Source organism: Patiria miniata, unplaced genomic scaffold (genome assembly GCF_015706575.1).
Source record: "Patiria miniata isolate m_02_andy unplaced genomic scaffold, ASM1570657v1 HiC_scaffold_26, whole genome shotgun sequence".
Classification (NCBI taxonomy): Eukaryota; Metazoa; Echinodermata; class Asteroidea; order Valvatida; family Asterinidae; genus Patiria; species Patiria miniata.
In genome coordinates, this window is record NW_024037065.1 from 5,916,359 (window position 1) to 5,932,239 (window position 15,881).

Sequence of the window (15,881 nt, forward strand, 5' to 3'; positions counted from 1 at the left end):
AGTCACCCTGGAAAAGCTGCATGCCTGTTTAATCTTTGGCATACATGTTTTCCTTACAAATTTGTGAAACTAGAATTATACTAGCCCCCAAAAAATATGACAGTAAAAAATTGACACAGTCAGACCATGGATTGAGTCTGCCATTTTGGTTGGTAAAATACTGAGGACCTTTTCTTTGCCCAATGGAATTTTTGGAGAAATTGCTGACAAAAGAGTGAGTATTAAGTTGGCCTGATCACCCCACTGACACCGGCTTCGATTCCTGAACCCAACAAACCCGTTGAATCCCAAACTGTTTCTACATCTTTCCTGTAATAGGACTAGTAATATTATTAAGCGGCACTGTCCGAATGCCATGAATGCATAAATGCTGTAGGCCTACACTAATTATTTGTTCCCTTTTGATGCAATGAATTTGCCCACAACACTGTTTTTCATCAACATCAATCACTTTCCTAAAAATGATCCAAGCCTTGTAAAGTTCATCATCGTTTCATGTCGGTGATTACAGTCATCCGATTTCCAAAAGCAAGTTAACGTTAGGCCTAGCCTAAACATGCTAAAACACCACGTAAACAGTGGCTTTTTACCTTGAAATTCCAGCTTTGGCCAGTCACGAACGTCGTCCTTCCACGCATCCATAGTTTTTTTTTGCAGAATTCTTATGCTCAACTATGGGGGAGCCAGGTTGGCGTAGCGGTACTTTCCTCGCCTTCCACCGCTGTGACCAGGGTTAGAATCCCGCCTCGGCCAATATCTGGATTGGGTTTTCAGTCCCTACCTGATTCCATGGGTTTTCCCAGAATAGCTTCTGGGCTGGGCTTTTCCTCTCACCTCTTTGTCATGTTTGTGAGGGCTCCTTTGGAAAGCAGGTTTTTTTAAACTTGAATGGACTAGGGGGGCCTACCCTCACGTTAAAGATTAGGCCTACAACTTACAAGTTAACAACAAATAAAAAATAAATAAATAAACCTCTAAAACTATAGTTTCTTCTCACTGTCTCCTCTCTAAGTTGGTGTGATGTTTCCCCTGGGATGTTTTACCGACTATATTAGATACAGAACTCACAGTCAACCGTGCGTGTTTGTATTTGTTCGCACTTAATAAAAACTAGACTGGAAATTGCCGCTGTACAAAATTGTTTATATTTGGCGCCCGCCGCGATTGCTAAGCGACACTGGCCCCCTACAATGTCCGTGTCGAATGAGGGCGCCCCTCTATGCATAGTCTATCGGATTCGTCTATAATGAAATACAAAAATGAAAAAGGTGTCATGCAGTCAGCTGTATTTATTTAGTCCAAATGTCATGTGACACTGGCAAAGCGTTTAAGACCAGCCAGCTGGTCTTTATCGACCGCTTATAACCAGCCTTGTGATGGGCTCTCTACCAATGGGAATGGGTGAAATGTGCAAGGTATTCTGAATAAATCTGTAATTTCACTCACCTGTACAGGCACCAAGTTCAACCTCAAAGTGGAAGGCCCATGCAATGGCTTGCTCCAGCTCCTCCTCCCTGAACATGCTGAAAAGGGTAAATATAAGCCAGATTTTCACTTACATATGTACATGTACAAAGTAGGGCATTATCCGAAAGAAAACATTGTTTGCTTGTACTTATGTATGTCCGATCCGACGATTTCGTTTGAGGCACAAAATACGTGCATGCTGCACAGAAGTTTGTACCGATGCCTTCTCTGGTAACAAGTGTATACAGACATACACACAGAAGGAATACGCTAGAATGCACGCTGGAATCTGGACCAAACAGAGTGCTCGCACGTACAAAATCGAAAACGTTTTCGCCAATTCGGTTATTGGACATCAATAGACAGCATCATTTGGTCTAGGAACCAGGTTGCGCGCATTGCAGTGCTATTTTGCGTGCATGGAACCAGGTACCATACGTACGTGAACAATAGCCGACTTGGCACCAAGTCTAACAGCCAGGCGGATAAACATTCAATGGCCTATAATTTCATCCTCTACAACTTAACTAGAGGCAGAGGAATATGTAATTGACACACATGCATGCAGGGTTGGAAGAGAAAACACAAGAGTGATTTGAAGGACGGGAGGTGCAAACAGAGAGGGGAGTGTGGGGTGTTTCGAAGTGCAAATGGGAAGGGAACAAAGATGTGTGGTTGGACAAGATCATTTAATTTTTTCATAATTTTAAGTTACCAATTCTGGATAAATGTATAATTTGACTTACATGTACAGGCACCAAGTACAGCTGCTGCAACCTCGGTGGCTTGTTGCAGCTCCACCTCCATGAAGAAGGTAATGTGAGCCAGAAATACACTATAATTGGCAAAATAGTAAAGAACATTATTTGTTGTAATCTATCCAAATCAGTTCTGTCTCAAGACAGCCTCGAGTATTATTTTTGAAGTCTCTGTCTCAGATACTAAGGTCTGGGGTTTTACCATGAATTCATGTATGTAGGCCTACACATGATCTACCATGTCTTCTGCTTTTCCACAAGTACATGTACATGTAGGGCTTTTCCCAACATGCCAAACATTCGAACTCTCAATCATCAACAACCAGATATTTAAATAAGTAGCTTTTGACCTTGTTGTTTAATCAAATTATGCTACCTCCCGAGTGAAAGTTGGAAAAATCACTCTGGTGGGAGTCGAACCCACAACCTCCTGCTTTCTAGTGTTAGACGTAGACGTCTTACCACTCGGGATAAATTGGCTGGTTCGAATCTGACAGGGGTGAGATTGGACAAAAATGAAAAATCAACCAACTTCGGCTGACATTCAATAATTCAATAATGCTTTTTCTGTGTCAGACGTTATTACTTTGGCATGTTTCCAGAGACAAAGAAAAGATTCTCAAAATAAATATTAACAGTGCTAAGTAACTATCTTACATGTATTTATAAAAGTTCCCATTTTAATAACCTGAACTTGAATTTCTGAATATAGATACAGGCACAGATCAACAAGGCTGGAGCCAAAAAACATGAGAATCCCATGCATGTATGTACATTGCTAATACTCAAGTACTAACTCTTACACTGAATGCACCTAAGGTCCTTCCGTTCATGTTAGGGTTCTGAGGTGGTTTGCATGCAGTAAATTACACAACTTAGAGCAAACTTGCCAAATTTTCCGAAACATGCCCTATAATATTTTTTTAACAATTGTTTTTAAAGAATTAGAGATCATGCATATCTTTTGTCTAAATATGAATACATTCGCACTGTGGTTAGAGCGAGTTGGAGATTTTGCAGAGACCGTTATTTAAGATTGAATTGAAACGACACATTTGTCTGGTTAATTTGCACATATTATTTTGCACTCCGCTGAAAAATTCTCAGCTGTTCATTAGGTTTTTAGACTAAATTTTAAATGAGACACCCCTATCAAAACAAACATATTTTCATAAAAGCTGAAAAAAGGCTGCGGGGATAGGCAGAGAAATTTGGGAAAACAATGTGAAATGTGAATTCCCATGTGAACAAGGTGTCCGAAAATGTTACAAAGTCGTGACTTTTTTTTCAAACCACTGGGGAAATTTCTATTTTGTGCTATGAATTATGAAAAATGAATTCCCTCAGAAATGAATTCCCTCAGAAACGTTCGCAATGATAACGACGTTGGCTTTTCTATTTCTCACTTCTGTTAACACTTTTTTACACTTACCTACCTGTTCAGGTATTCGACACACACGTACGGTATTTTCGTACGCTCTATTTACGTCCTTCATATTTTGGTGATAGACGTTCAGCAGACGGACAATTCGCTTCGGCCCCAATTTCTTGTGGTGTGTGTAGAGCACAATGCTTTAATCCAAGCAGACAGTACTTGAAAATTACCAGTCAAGATGCTTCTGAAGTGCTAAAAACTTCAGGAGAAACTCTGTCCAAAAGGGCTGTGCCACTGAAGACGTGGACGGACGTACGTGCAATTTAAAACAGTAATTGATTGACGAGACATGAACTCAGTTGCTGTGCTTTCCGAGTCAATAATCAAATTGGGTGTGTTTCAGGAACTTTCCTGTTGTGGAACTTCCGAAATATTTGCATATGAGACACTGAATAGAGCACATGACTTGTTTTGTATACTTATTTATTTTTGGTATATCCAACAGTAAGATATTTTCTTCTAGAGAATGATACACCTCACCGAGAGAAGACAACTTCCAGTGGTTTGTGATCATTTGTATATTGTTTTTGCGTTTTTGAGTTTGGTTTTAAAACTTACAAGGTTTACGAATCAGATTGCTTTCCTGCTACAAATCCAAAACCAAATCACAGCTCACAGGATGTGTGTATTGTTATAGTCATATACAAGCATTCTTAACGACTTTGATACTAACAATATATTGATATGTTGAGGCATCATGTTTCTTGCCCAAAAGAAAATTCATGAATGTAGACGTGAATCTTTAATTATGTTATTTTGAAGTGTGTTCAAATTTTTAAAGTTTCAAATTCGATGCGTCACCTTATAATTGTTTTGCTGACTACATCGCGTCAATGACATTAGGATGATCACATGTTGAACCGTCAGTGTCGATTGTTCTATTTCCACTGATTTTATTTGTTGGGTTCGTCAGTTTTATAGCAAGTTGATTTAGAGTTCAATGTTGAGCCATCGTTGTAATTGTTTCTTGCTGCTTTAATTCGCTGTTTTTCTTGTTGCTTCAATTGGCTGTTGAGCCGTCAGTATCGATTGCAATTGTTTTATTGGCTGTTTCGGCACTTTTGCCGAAACAGCCTTTGTTTTCGTGTTTTTTTTTTTCATGTTTTTTTTCCCATTCTTTTTCAGCCATCCCCCATAGCATTTGTTTTTCAGCCATCCCTCATAGAAAGAGAAGAAGGTGAAAGACAAGGCTTTTGAAAGACAAGACAAAAGACAAGGCGCCCAAAATTTTTTCCAAACGAAGATGAAGACAGTGTTGATGGTGACGATAGTGGGGACGTTGGAGTTGATGGTGACGATGATGGGGATGTTGGAGTTGATGGTGACGATGATGGGAATGTTGGAGTTGATGGTGACGATGGTGGGGATGTTGGAGTTGATGGCGACGATGGTGGGGATGTTGGATTTGATAGTGACGATGGTGGGGATGTTGGAGTTGATGGTGACGATGGTGGATATGTTGGAGTTGATGGTGGGGATGTTGGAGTTGATGGTGACGATGGTGAGGATGTACATGTAGGTGATGTTGGTATCTATGATGTTGGTGGTGACGGTTTTGATGGTGATGATAAAGGCATGGTGAATGTTATTCAGTTAGGCGATGAATTTGATGTTATGTTTCAGGGGATATTTCCAGAGTTGAGGGTGGTTGACGGGATTGTTAGAGGTGCTGATGTGGTGACGATGTGGTAGGGAATGATGATGGGGAGGGAATGATGATGGGGAGAGGAATGGAAATGCGGTAGGGAACGATGATGGGGAGGGGAATGACGACGGGGAGAGGAATGGCGGGGCGGTAGGGAACGGTGATGGGGAGGGGAATGACAATATGCTTCAAAGAATTCTTTTCTTAGGCCGAAACACAAATTCAGAGGTCATGCGTCTAAAGGCTCGTATTAGCCGGATGGAAAGGCTGATGAAGCCAGTGCGCATAGACCCTACACACTGGGCACAACAGCAGAGGCATCAAGCGGACCAAATCAATGACGATGACATCATTGTTGATCAAATGGCTCCACTGCTCAACAGAAGTTGTTCGAATTGCAATTTTTCGGTAAACATGGTGAAGCAGCGTTTTACAGAAGAAATGATGTATAATCGTACATTTTAGAGGGGCAAAGGAAGGGGGGGGGGTGCAGGGGCTCAACATGGGAAATTAGATGAAAGAAAAATGGCAGAGATCAGGAAGGCCTACTTTCAGGTTGTGGAGATAGCCGAGGATGACAAAGACGCAGAGTGGAAGATATGCTGCAAAGCAATATTGATGCAGCTTGCAGAGCCCTGCTTAAAAAGCACGTGATGGGAAACATTGAAAGGACCCATACATGTAACATGAAATGTAATTAGGCACATATTTTGTGCAACTTTCTAGTTCTCTTAACTTGAAAACTATCTGTGAATCCTTTTTTTGAAAATAGCGTAACTTCTAGGTTTCTTCCCTGAAATAACATCACACCCTTTTGGTCAGGCCCCCCAAAAGTAGTTAGGCCAAAAAAATAAGTCTCTGGTTTCTGGTATGCGCGCGTGTCGCTACAGCCATGCGCGTCAGCAAAATGAATTTTTTGAATTTTTTTCTCAAAACTGCCAAACTCACTGGTTTGACTGGAATCCCGCTGCTGCACAATTTTAACATATTTTTATATGGGGTTTTGATCGAGAATAAGCTTTAGGTGAACTCTCTGGACTCCCATATATTTGCAATAAGTTTAGTCGGGCACCATTTGCAGTCATCAGCCGACATTTGAAGCAAAAAAAAAAACATGAAAAAATAAGCCGCATCGCCGCACCACTTTTTGGGGCAAGCTCCATACCAGAAACCAGTCTTTTTGGGGGGCCTTATATGCTTTTCGATTACATGCCATTCAAAAATAGGTAATTTTGTTTTAATTTTTGTGTGTACAATCACATGGCGGCATCTGCATGTGAAGTCAAGAGTTAAAGGTAGAAATTGATGATTTGGTTCCCCCCCCCTATTTTTTGTATAATAAAATAGGGTAGGGGCAGGTGCAGTTCTAGAGCCTATATTTTATGGGGGAGGGGTGCTAGCATGGGTGGATCCAGAATTTTTTGCAGTGAGCCGTGTTGAAATGTACACCTTTTTTTTTCTACGGACACTTTGGTCTCAGAAAATCAATAGGTGGCGGGTGGGTGGAGAGGGCAGCACTTTAAATTAAAATCTTGGACACTTCATTACTTCCCTTCTCACAACAAATTGTCTTGGGGGAGACAATTCAGATGTGATGTCAACTTTGAAAATTTCCATCAAATAGTAGACAGAAAAGATAAGTATAGTGTATTAAATTTTTTCTGACCATTTTGGAAGGAAATTTGAGGGTGAATTTTACAAATTAACAAGGAAGAAAGAACTGCTAACCTGACGGATGCAAAGTGGTCCCCTGTATTGAGTTCCTTGTCATATGTCAAGTGTTCTAAAACAAAAACCAAAATAATTGAAACAAATGAATAGGTACCAAATAAATAGAAAAACATATAATTCACATACATTTAAATTTTGGTTAAAAGAGGAACAATAATGAATTATCAAAAAATGTCAGTTAAACTTGACACAAACGTTAATCCACTCTTCCTCTTGTTTAAATAACTCTGACTCTTCAGCTGTACGTTTTCATGATTTATGCAAAGGTTTTAAATTACCTTTAATGGAAGTTTTAAAACTGCATTTTCCATTGTTGATATTTAAAAAAAAATTATTGCAGCCAAACTGTATTTACAACAAATTGGCTCTGTAAAATTGCAATGAATTAAAACCAGGCTCCTTAAAATTCATTCTGAGCCAAGTTGTCTTTTTAGTCGTAATCAGTCAGGTGACTAATGTGATTGTTTGGATTTCTACGCATATAATAACATGATTGACTGATGGTGACTCCTTCTTAATGAACTTGACTATTGTGATTGTTTGGATTTCTACGCATAACGTTAAATAAAAGAAAATATGGGAAAAAAATTGTGATTGTCTCACAATAATTTAACAATAAAGGTATGTGTATTATCTTAGCCCCCCACTATACCAACCCCCCCCCCCCAAAAAAAAACAACCCAGGGAGTATTTTATTAAATCCACCAGAAAAAAATTATCCTCGATGAATCAACTGAGCCCCCCCCCCCTTCCAATAGTCTGAAAGCCAAAAAACTAAAAAATATTTCTGCTTCTGGTTACCCTACCTGTCCTAGCCTATTCTGACAGCCCCTACTCTTTTGACAAGTTATATACTGCAGCCAATGTCATCTACATGTACATTGTAATCCTAATCTTCAATAGCAATAGTAACTGTAATTAGTGTAACACAATATTTGTTCTTCACAACACAAAAGTTGTTATTTCTTTTCAAGACCATCGCGCACCGTCCGAGCAAAAACCTCCATGCGCCTAGACAGTGACGGCCGCACCACCCAGCACCGTCCATCGCACGCACCGTGCGTGACGCGGGGGACACGGCAGAAATACCGCATCGCACAACGGGAAACATACGTACGCAAGATGTCTAATGCGTTAACCTTTACATTTCTTTTTCAGTTTCGCCCTTTAGGCCTAAAATGCTTTCAGCAAGGAGCGCAAGTCCCGACATTATTACTTTTTGTACCAGCGTGTTAACGAAAGCCTGAACTTCGTAGATAGGCAGGTTGTATGCCGTTTTTGTTGAAAAAACTGACACAAACAGCTGACGATTGATCAGCTCTTACGGCCGGCCGTCCCGCGGCACGGCGCGGCCCACGGCCAGCCGGCCGTCCGCCATCGAATCAACCAGATGAATTGACAATCTCGTGAAACTGAAACTGGCCTTCGCGAAGCCGGAATTTGCACGCGAAACCGGCCGCTCGCGAATCCATGGCGAAACGATCGCGAAGGCCTTGAAAATCAGTGCAAGAAAACTTTAAGCAGATGTTAGCAGAATTAATTATTCGCGAACAATTTAAATAAAATGCGCGGGCATTTGTCTATATAAAGGGTGAATTTTGGAAAGTTCCGCCACGTTGCTTGCAACAGATATTCAGCTATGACTCGCTTCAATTCTTGCATGCGTCGGAGAATCGCACAGTTAGATTCAAGAGGCTTTACCAGACGAGCTGTTCAAGAAACACTAGCCATCGACGGTGTCCTTGTTTCTCTAAGTGGCATCACCAAGTTCCTTCGCAAGCTGCGCGAGGATGGGGTCATTACTGATAAGCCAAAGTCGGGACGCCACAGTAAAATTAAAGACCGAATGCGCGATCTAATTGATGAAAACCTTGAGCGCGACAATGAGCTAAGTGCACTAGATTTAAAGCGTGTAATCCTTGACAAAACCGGCTCAAATCTTGCCGAGTCAACAATTAGGCGCACAATTAAGAAACTGCAGTGGGTTCACACTAACACCAAGTACTGCCAACTCATAAGAGATGCAAATCGGCCCATCCGATTGGCAAGTGTCGGGAAGAGCATGAGACATTCGAGAATGTTATTTTCTCGGACGAATGTAGCGTTCAGATCGAACGCCATGCAAAAAAATGCTACCGTACGGGCAGGCATCTCAAAGCGAGGATCTACTGGCATCGCCATTTTTGACGGTATCATGGCTTCCAATTTCTATGCGAATGAATTATTGCGCAACTATCTAAAGCCATTCGTTGACAAAAAAATTCCTGACGGTCACCGCTTCCAACAGGATAACTGTCCCACCCACAAAAGCGCACTAACGCAAGGGGTAATGAAGGAGTTGGGAATCAACTGGATGCCATTTCCAGCAGAAAGTCCAGATCTCAACCCTATTGAAAGCCTGTGGGCAGAGCTGAAAAACCACCTGAGAAAGAAAGTCAAGCCCGCTACAAAGGAACAACTGGTTCAAGGCATCAGAGGCTTCTGGGTTCCAAAGGTCACAGTCGAGAAGTGTAAGAAGTACATCGGCCATCTCCAAAAGGTCCTCCCGAAAGTCATAGAGAGAGGGGGACGCGCCTCAGGTTGTTAGACGTCAACCAACTTGTTCTCTCACAACCCGGCTCTTTTCAGAGCCACACATAGTCCAAGAGAGATAAGAATTCAATGTCTGTTGATTGTTGTTTCCTTTTTTTAATTTTTTTTTTTGGGGGGGACACAAAAAAGAAGAAGTAATTTCATGTTTAACCATTTAATTAACTGGTTAAATAGAATTAAAATACATTGAAATAATTTATTATTATTATTATGACTAACCAAAGCGAATCAGGTAGAGTGGGAAAAGTGCAAGCACTAGTAATAAACAACCCCCACACACCTGAAACTCGGTGAAAAAAAACCAAAAAAGCATTTATGGTCAAACATAGGCTAGGCCTACAAAGTCAGAAGACTATGCCAACAAATTACATGTTTCCAATTATATGCCATTTTTTAATGCAAATTGAATGGGGTATTAAATTATACGCGAAGTTTTAGCATGAACTATTTTCGTTGCACTACGAAAGGTATACAAAACAAATGGCCACAAAAAGTGAATAAAACCTACCTTAATAAATATATTTACGTTCGACACTTATTAAAAAATAATGGAAAATTCAGGTCGTGCGCACCATATGCACGGGAAACAGGCCAAAACTCCGTGCGTGATGCATGCAATTAGTGCATAATGTATGGCGGGCGGCAGACCTCGTTTTTACGATACAAAATTTCGGGAAAACACGCTGCAATCGTATCAGTCCAAATACGACGCGTAGTGCGATCTCAAAATAAACTCTGAAAAACGGAAAATACTAATGTACAGACTCTGACAAGAGAGATCAAGTTTTCTGAATTAACTTGCAAAAGTGTTCTTTCTCCATCGGTGTTTTCTTGGCATTTTTTGGCAATTTTTGTTCCCCCCCCCCCCCCAAACAAAAATTTGTTCTGGATCCACCCTTGTGAGAGCTGGCTCATCCCGACCCCGTTATGTAATTCAACTTAATGCAGTAAATTAGTTTTCTTTTTTTAAGTTCCAAATAATTTCTATTTTCCACAGTTTGAACTTTGACCAAAAAGAAAAAAAAAATTGCCCACTATAAAAAGTGCATGTGTACGGGTTTGCGTGAAGTTAATCATGTTCATGTTGGCTATAGAGACTGTCACAACGTCTGGGGAATACACACATTGTCAAAAGGTCAAAACCAATTTTAAATGCATGAGACGATTGGTAAATCAACCTGGTTAGCGAAAGTTGTAAACTCCTGCATCACAATTGATTCAAAACCCCTTCTTGGTAGATTTGATCTTGTGCTTTGGATAAAGCTGGGGCAAATGCAGCAATCTAGCTGTGTCTTGGATGACATATTTGACCAAATTCTAGCACGAAACACCAAAATAAAAAAGACATGGTGAAAGGGTTCATTGATGATCATGAATCACGCATTGCTTTGCTGTTGGACGGATTAGATGAAATTCCGTCTCACGTTTTGCAATCTAAGGAGGGCGTGTACAGGGTTGAGGATATCTTACACAACAAAGTCCTTAAAAAGTTTTGTGTTGGTAACTACTCGACCACACGTGGTGAATTATGTATTGGGAGGTCACCCAACTTACGCTCCAGTTCATACTTTGGGCTTCACACCACAAGACAGAGATAAGTACATCAGATTAAACCTTCCTGATGATGACATGGGAGAGGCATTGATTTCACATCTAAAAGTCAATGCGAATCTCCAGGAAATGGCTGTAGTTCCAATCATTTCGGAACTATTCGGAAAGTTTGCAGAGAATGTTTTTATTCGCCGCAATGAAGATATGCGTGATCAGCAGCAGCTACTAGACTGTAGAGGGGAAAGACTCCTGTGTGATGAAACTGAATTTTAGAAATGTGAGTCTTCCTTAGTTAAGGGTAGTCATGTGGGTTTCGTTCAACGTGAATCATTCACAAGTGGTGTGGATGTAAGAAGTGTTGGTCACTTTCCCCTACAAGTCTCTCCAAGAATACTATGCAGCATGTCACCTGGTGAAATTGCTACAAGATGACGAAAACAATTTCCGTCATCAGATGGAGCAGATTGGAGAACATAATGTTCATGCGATGGAATATCTGCTGAGATTTTGTTGCGGTAGATCTAGACAGGCTGCTGGCATGGTCTCATTGTGGTTCACATAAACAATATGCAACCAGAGATGCTAGATTACGAGAACAAACAGCAGATATTGGTTCAGTTGTTGTTGTTCGAGTCTGCTTCAGAAGAGTTGGCTACCAAACTAGTTAGACCAACTTGAGTACACTGCGAGAGCCCTTGGATCCTCCTTGAAGGTTGGTGGCAACATTTGTCCCCAAAGTCAGCCTTGACCCCATTCAAAATAAATTGCTCTTTAAAATGCAAGGCAAGATTTCTTTTCCTGAAAGTAAAAATGAAACATAAGGAAACAAATACACAATTAAGCTCTTTAACAGCATTTTTGCAGTCAAAGATGCAAAGGAGAAGTTCAAAAATCTGAGAACTACTTATGGCAGAGAAGTGAAAAAAGTGGAAGACAGTAAAAAATCTGGGACAGGAGTTGATGATGTGTATCAGTCAAGGTGGAGCCATTTCAAGGAAATGTCGTTTCTAAAAGAATCGATGAAAGCTGGCCCAAGCAAAGACTCGCTTGAACCACAGGTACATTCATTGTAAACAAATGTGTTCCTATTTTAAATCTGTCAATTAATTTTAATCTCAAAACGTGAGAGTGAGTAATCATGTTTTTTTTTATTCACTTGGAGCAGACTGATTTATTCTTGACTTGTGCAAATTTTTTTGACAAAACACCACACTGTAGCTCGCTCTTCACCAGTGTTGTAATACTCGTACTTGAGTACTTTTTTCTGCACTTGTACTCAAACTCGTACTCATGGAAATGTACTCGTATTCGAGTCTCGAACTCGCAAGAAAAAATTCCCTGTACTCGTTCCCATACTCATGGCAAAGATCTCGTGCTCGTAGAAAATTTTTGCCCAATACTCGTTTTTGTATTCATGGCAAAGTACTGTAGCTTACTGATACTCGTGCTCATGACAAAGCATGCATTCGACTACAACACTGCTCTAATATAATTTCATCCAGTATGTGTACATTCTCTTTCAGACTCGTCAAGCCACAGCCCGGTCTGAGGACTTGACAGAGACTAGCTCCATAGCTCAATCACCTCCAAGAAAAAGGAAGTCTGGCCCATCTGTAAGTGCAAGGCAAACAATAATGGAAGAAGAATTGAGAGTCCTCACCACCCCTGATCCCAAGCCAGCAGATGGGGAAGAATATTTCGCCCAACCTATCGCTGCCTCATTGAGAAAACCATCTCCAATCGCCAGGGAACATGCTAAATGTGGCATACAGCAGGTGTTGTTAAAGTACTGTGCAAAGGAAGATTAGGTTTGGTATTATTACATCTCATGCACATTTATTTTAAATAAATAAGTGATGAACTAATTGTTCATCAAGTTTGTATAGTTTGTAAACGTGCAAAGGACATGCCCCATCCAATTTTGAAACAACTATATGTACACTTGAAAGGTCAAAGATTTAGGTAAAAAATAACTGAAATAGCAGAACATAATAGGGATCTTCAGCATTACATTTTTATGAGTTTATGCTTTCATGTTTTGAGCACAGTTCCATGATTTATTAAGCTGTTCTATTTCTCCGTAATTTCAATTTTTACATATAAGTAACAGTATCTATACCTACTCGTTAAGTTTCAAGACAATCAGACCTACCCTTAAATTTGTTTTGAAAAATGGCATTTGTGACATTTGTATGTAACCTGAAAAATCAACACCATGGGGAACTAGCGGACTGAAATAATTCTAACCCAAAATTCAGTTTATACAAGGAAATGGTGAGGAGCAAACGCAGGTTAATTTAAGAACAAAGACAGGGAAAACAAATTCTATTTCTCAGAAACTAGCCAAAGAAAAATTTATTTGAAGTTAGCAATTACTTTCAGTGAGAATTGCAAAACAAAAAAGTAAAGACTTATGGAAAACAAATCAACCTTGCAAAATACTCAGTTTAAGACTATTGTTAAATTTAAAACGACTTTCGAAATTCAAGACCGTAACTCCGTAAGGATATGAATCTGTAAATTAAAGAAATCATAGCAGAGCGATTGTGACCACCAATGAGAATAACCAAGGGACCTTAAACCAGAATCTTTGAAATCAAAACACTTCCTATCGCTAGAAACAGTCCGAGACAGAAAATAACCAACAATTGGTACAAATTTTACGGAAGTTCAAGCCAACTCGTACAGTGTCCAAGAAAAAGTAACAAAAATACCACAATCCAGCATTAACAACCTATAAAAAGAACAAAGCAAGAAAGGTTAAGAACAAATGAATTTACATGAAGTAAATTTCTAAACGGTAAAATACATGTTTGGCCATAACACTTTTGTCAAGTTATTTATGATTGTCTAAAAGTATTCTTAAGAACGTAGTTTAAATAAAAAAGAAATAAAGAAACTCCTATAAAATGGAAGGAAACTCAAGTGCTAAAAGTGAACACAATCAAAGTTTCAGGCAATGTACAACATTAGACAGACCCTCTTAGAATTATCTTTACGTAGTCAAACAAGTCAATTAAAATTGATAGAGTGCTCAGTGATCGAAATACTTGACAGTTTACTCCAGTTCACTAGGCGAAAAAAACTAGAGATCACAAGGCGAAACGAACTAGAGATTAACTAAATTAGAGTACTATGCTTTCTAAAAACTCAGATCTTCATAATTAGGCAATCTGACAAAGAATAATAAAAGTTTAGTGAAGAGTCAAAAACTGGCTCGGGGGGGGGGGGTTACCATGTGTCGATGCGGGCGCTGTTCAAAACCGACAATTATGCACACAATGGGCCAATATATGGCGCTTTTCAGGGCGATACATGTGCGAAATTCTGAAAAAGGCACTCAAAACGGCAGATGCCACAAAAACGGGCACCATGTCTTTTTGGAAAAGGGCACTTGTTCAGAAAAATTATTGGGGGGTATAGCTTGTTGAAAAAATGGCATTTATTTTTATTTGTGGGGGGGGGGGGGCGAGTGGCATGGGTACTGGTAGAATTTATATACAGTGTCAAGGGGGTTGCAATACCAAAATCGAAGAGGCACAACTTCACTCATAAAAATATATTATTCAACTAACTCGCCGAAATTCTTGCTTGCTGCCTGCTCCATAACTATGGAATTGATTAAGGTAATGTGGATTGGACTTTAGGTCCCTACCTGATTCTGTGAATTTCATCCATAAATATTATTCTGGGGTTTTCTCTCCTTCCTCTGAAACTGAACATTTCTTCATCATTAGTTACAATAGTATATAATTTATGATATATAAGGAAGTGTACAACATTCTCCTGTAATTTTCATAAATGGATGATTTGGGGGCTAGTATATAGAAAAAAAGATTGTTACAATGTTTTGTTTCAAGTTTTGTGTTCAAGATATCTGGAAAAAAAAACAAGCAAAACAGCACTGTTCCTATACTATGGGAACATTGTTGTTTTGCTTGGTTTAAAAATAGTCTGGTCTCCTGACTCAACCTAAGATGAAATGGAGCAATTTTAAAAAATCTCGGAATTGTAAGGTTAGGGAACCAGTCTCGCAGGTTTGCACCCTTTCATCGACATGCAACCCACAATGTATTTCTATTAACCAGCAACCTTTGTTTGCACATGTGTTGAAGGAAATACCTGAGGAGAACCGTTTAGCTAGATAAATTTATCATCACAGGCACCATAGGCAGCTCAATGTGTAATAAGTGAAAGATTCAACACACTGACATGTGGAATGTGTCATACTCAATGAAAACTACCCTTTAGTATGAAGTATGAAGTCGCAGTGAAGTTGCAGCTGTAACACAATTTCCAACTGCTACCATGATAGGACTGTCTGGCTCCCTACAATTAAAATAATTAAATGTCAACAGCATTCAGTGCGATATAGGTAGAACTCTTTGAGTATTAAGTTTTGTAGAAATTATTGTACATGATCATGATGATCTACAAAGTATAAATGTCTAACGTTAGGGTGTAGCTTGGAATGTATTGTCAGGAAATCTCTTGCTTTAAATGGAGGATTGAACTAAAGCCAAAGGCTTATGTGACCCATTATGATGATTTAGTCTTCATCAATCATAACAATTAAAATTAACAACACTAAACTGCTTCTAGTTCTAACCATACTGTAGACTCAATCCAATGTGTATGGTTACTTACTTCAATCTTTTATTTTCCAGCACAAAAACAATTCAGTGTACAGGTATATGGGCAC

The 15,881-nt window shown here is 39.6% G+C and overlaps 1 protein-coding gene and 1 long non-coding RNA gene across 2 annotated transcripts; one reads left to right on the plus strand and one right to left on the minus strand.

Moving 5' to 3' along the window:
• Window positions 1-1,494: 1,494 nt before the first annotated feature.
• Window positions 1,495-2,625, minus strand: LOC119733750. The gene is made up of 3 exons (XR_005271964.1): window positions 2,602-2,625; window positions 2,214-2,302; window positions 1,495-1,523 (listed from the first exon to the last, which is right to left on the minus strand). It is a non-coding gene; the product is annotated as an uncharacterized LOC119733750 (long non-coding RNA).
• A 9,487-nt stretch (window positions 2,626-12,112) lies between these two features.
• On the plus strand, window positions 12,113-13,191 carry LOC119733792. Its single transcript, XM_038207159.1, has 2 exons — window positions 12,113-12,237; window positions 12,703-13,191. The coding sequence occupies exons 1-2, from the start codon at window positions 12,178-12,180 to the stop codon at window positions 12,985-12,987; spliced, it is 345 nt and encodes a 114-aa protein (XP_038063087.1). The 5' UTR covers window positions 12,113-12,177; the 3' UTR covers window positions 12,988-13,191.
• Window positions 13,192-15,881: the final 2,690 nt, after the last annotated feature.

What these genes read in the sequence shown, in the direction of transcription:
- LOC119733792 (XM_038207159.1), top strand. Translation starts at nt 12,178, where the DNA reads ATGTCGTTTCTAAAAGAATCGATGAAAGCTGGCCCAAGCAAAGACTCG. An exon ending in AAGACTCGCTTGAACCACAG is followed by an intron (nt 12,238 to 12,702) that starts GTACATTCATTG and finishes ATTCTCTTTCAG; the next exon opens with ACTCGTCAAGCCACAGCCCG.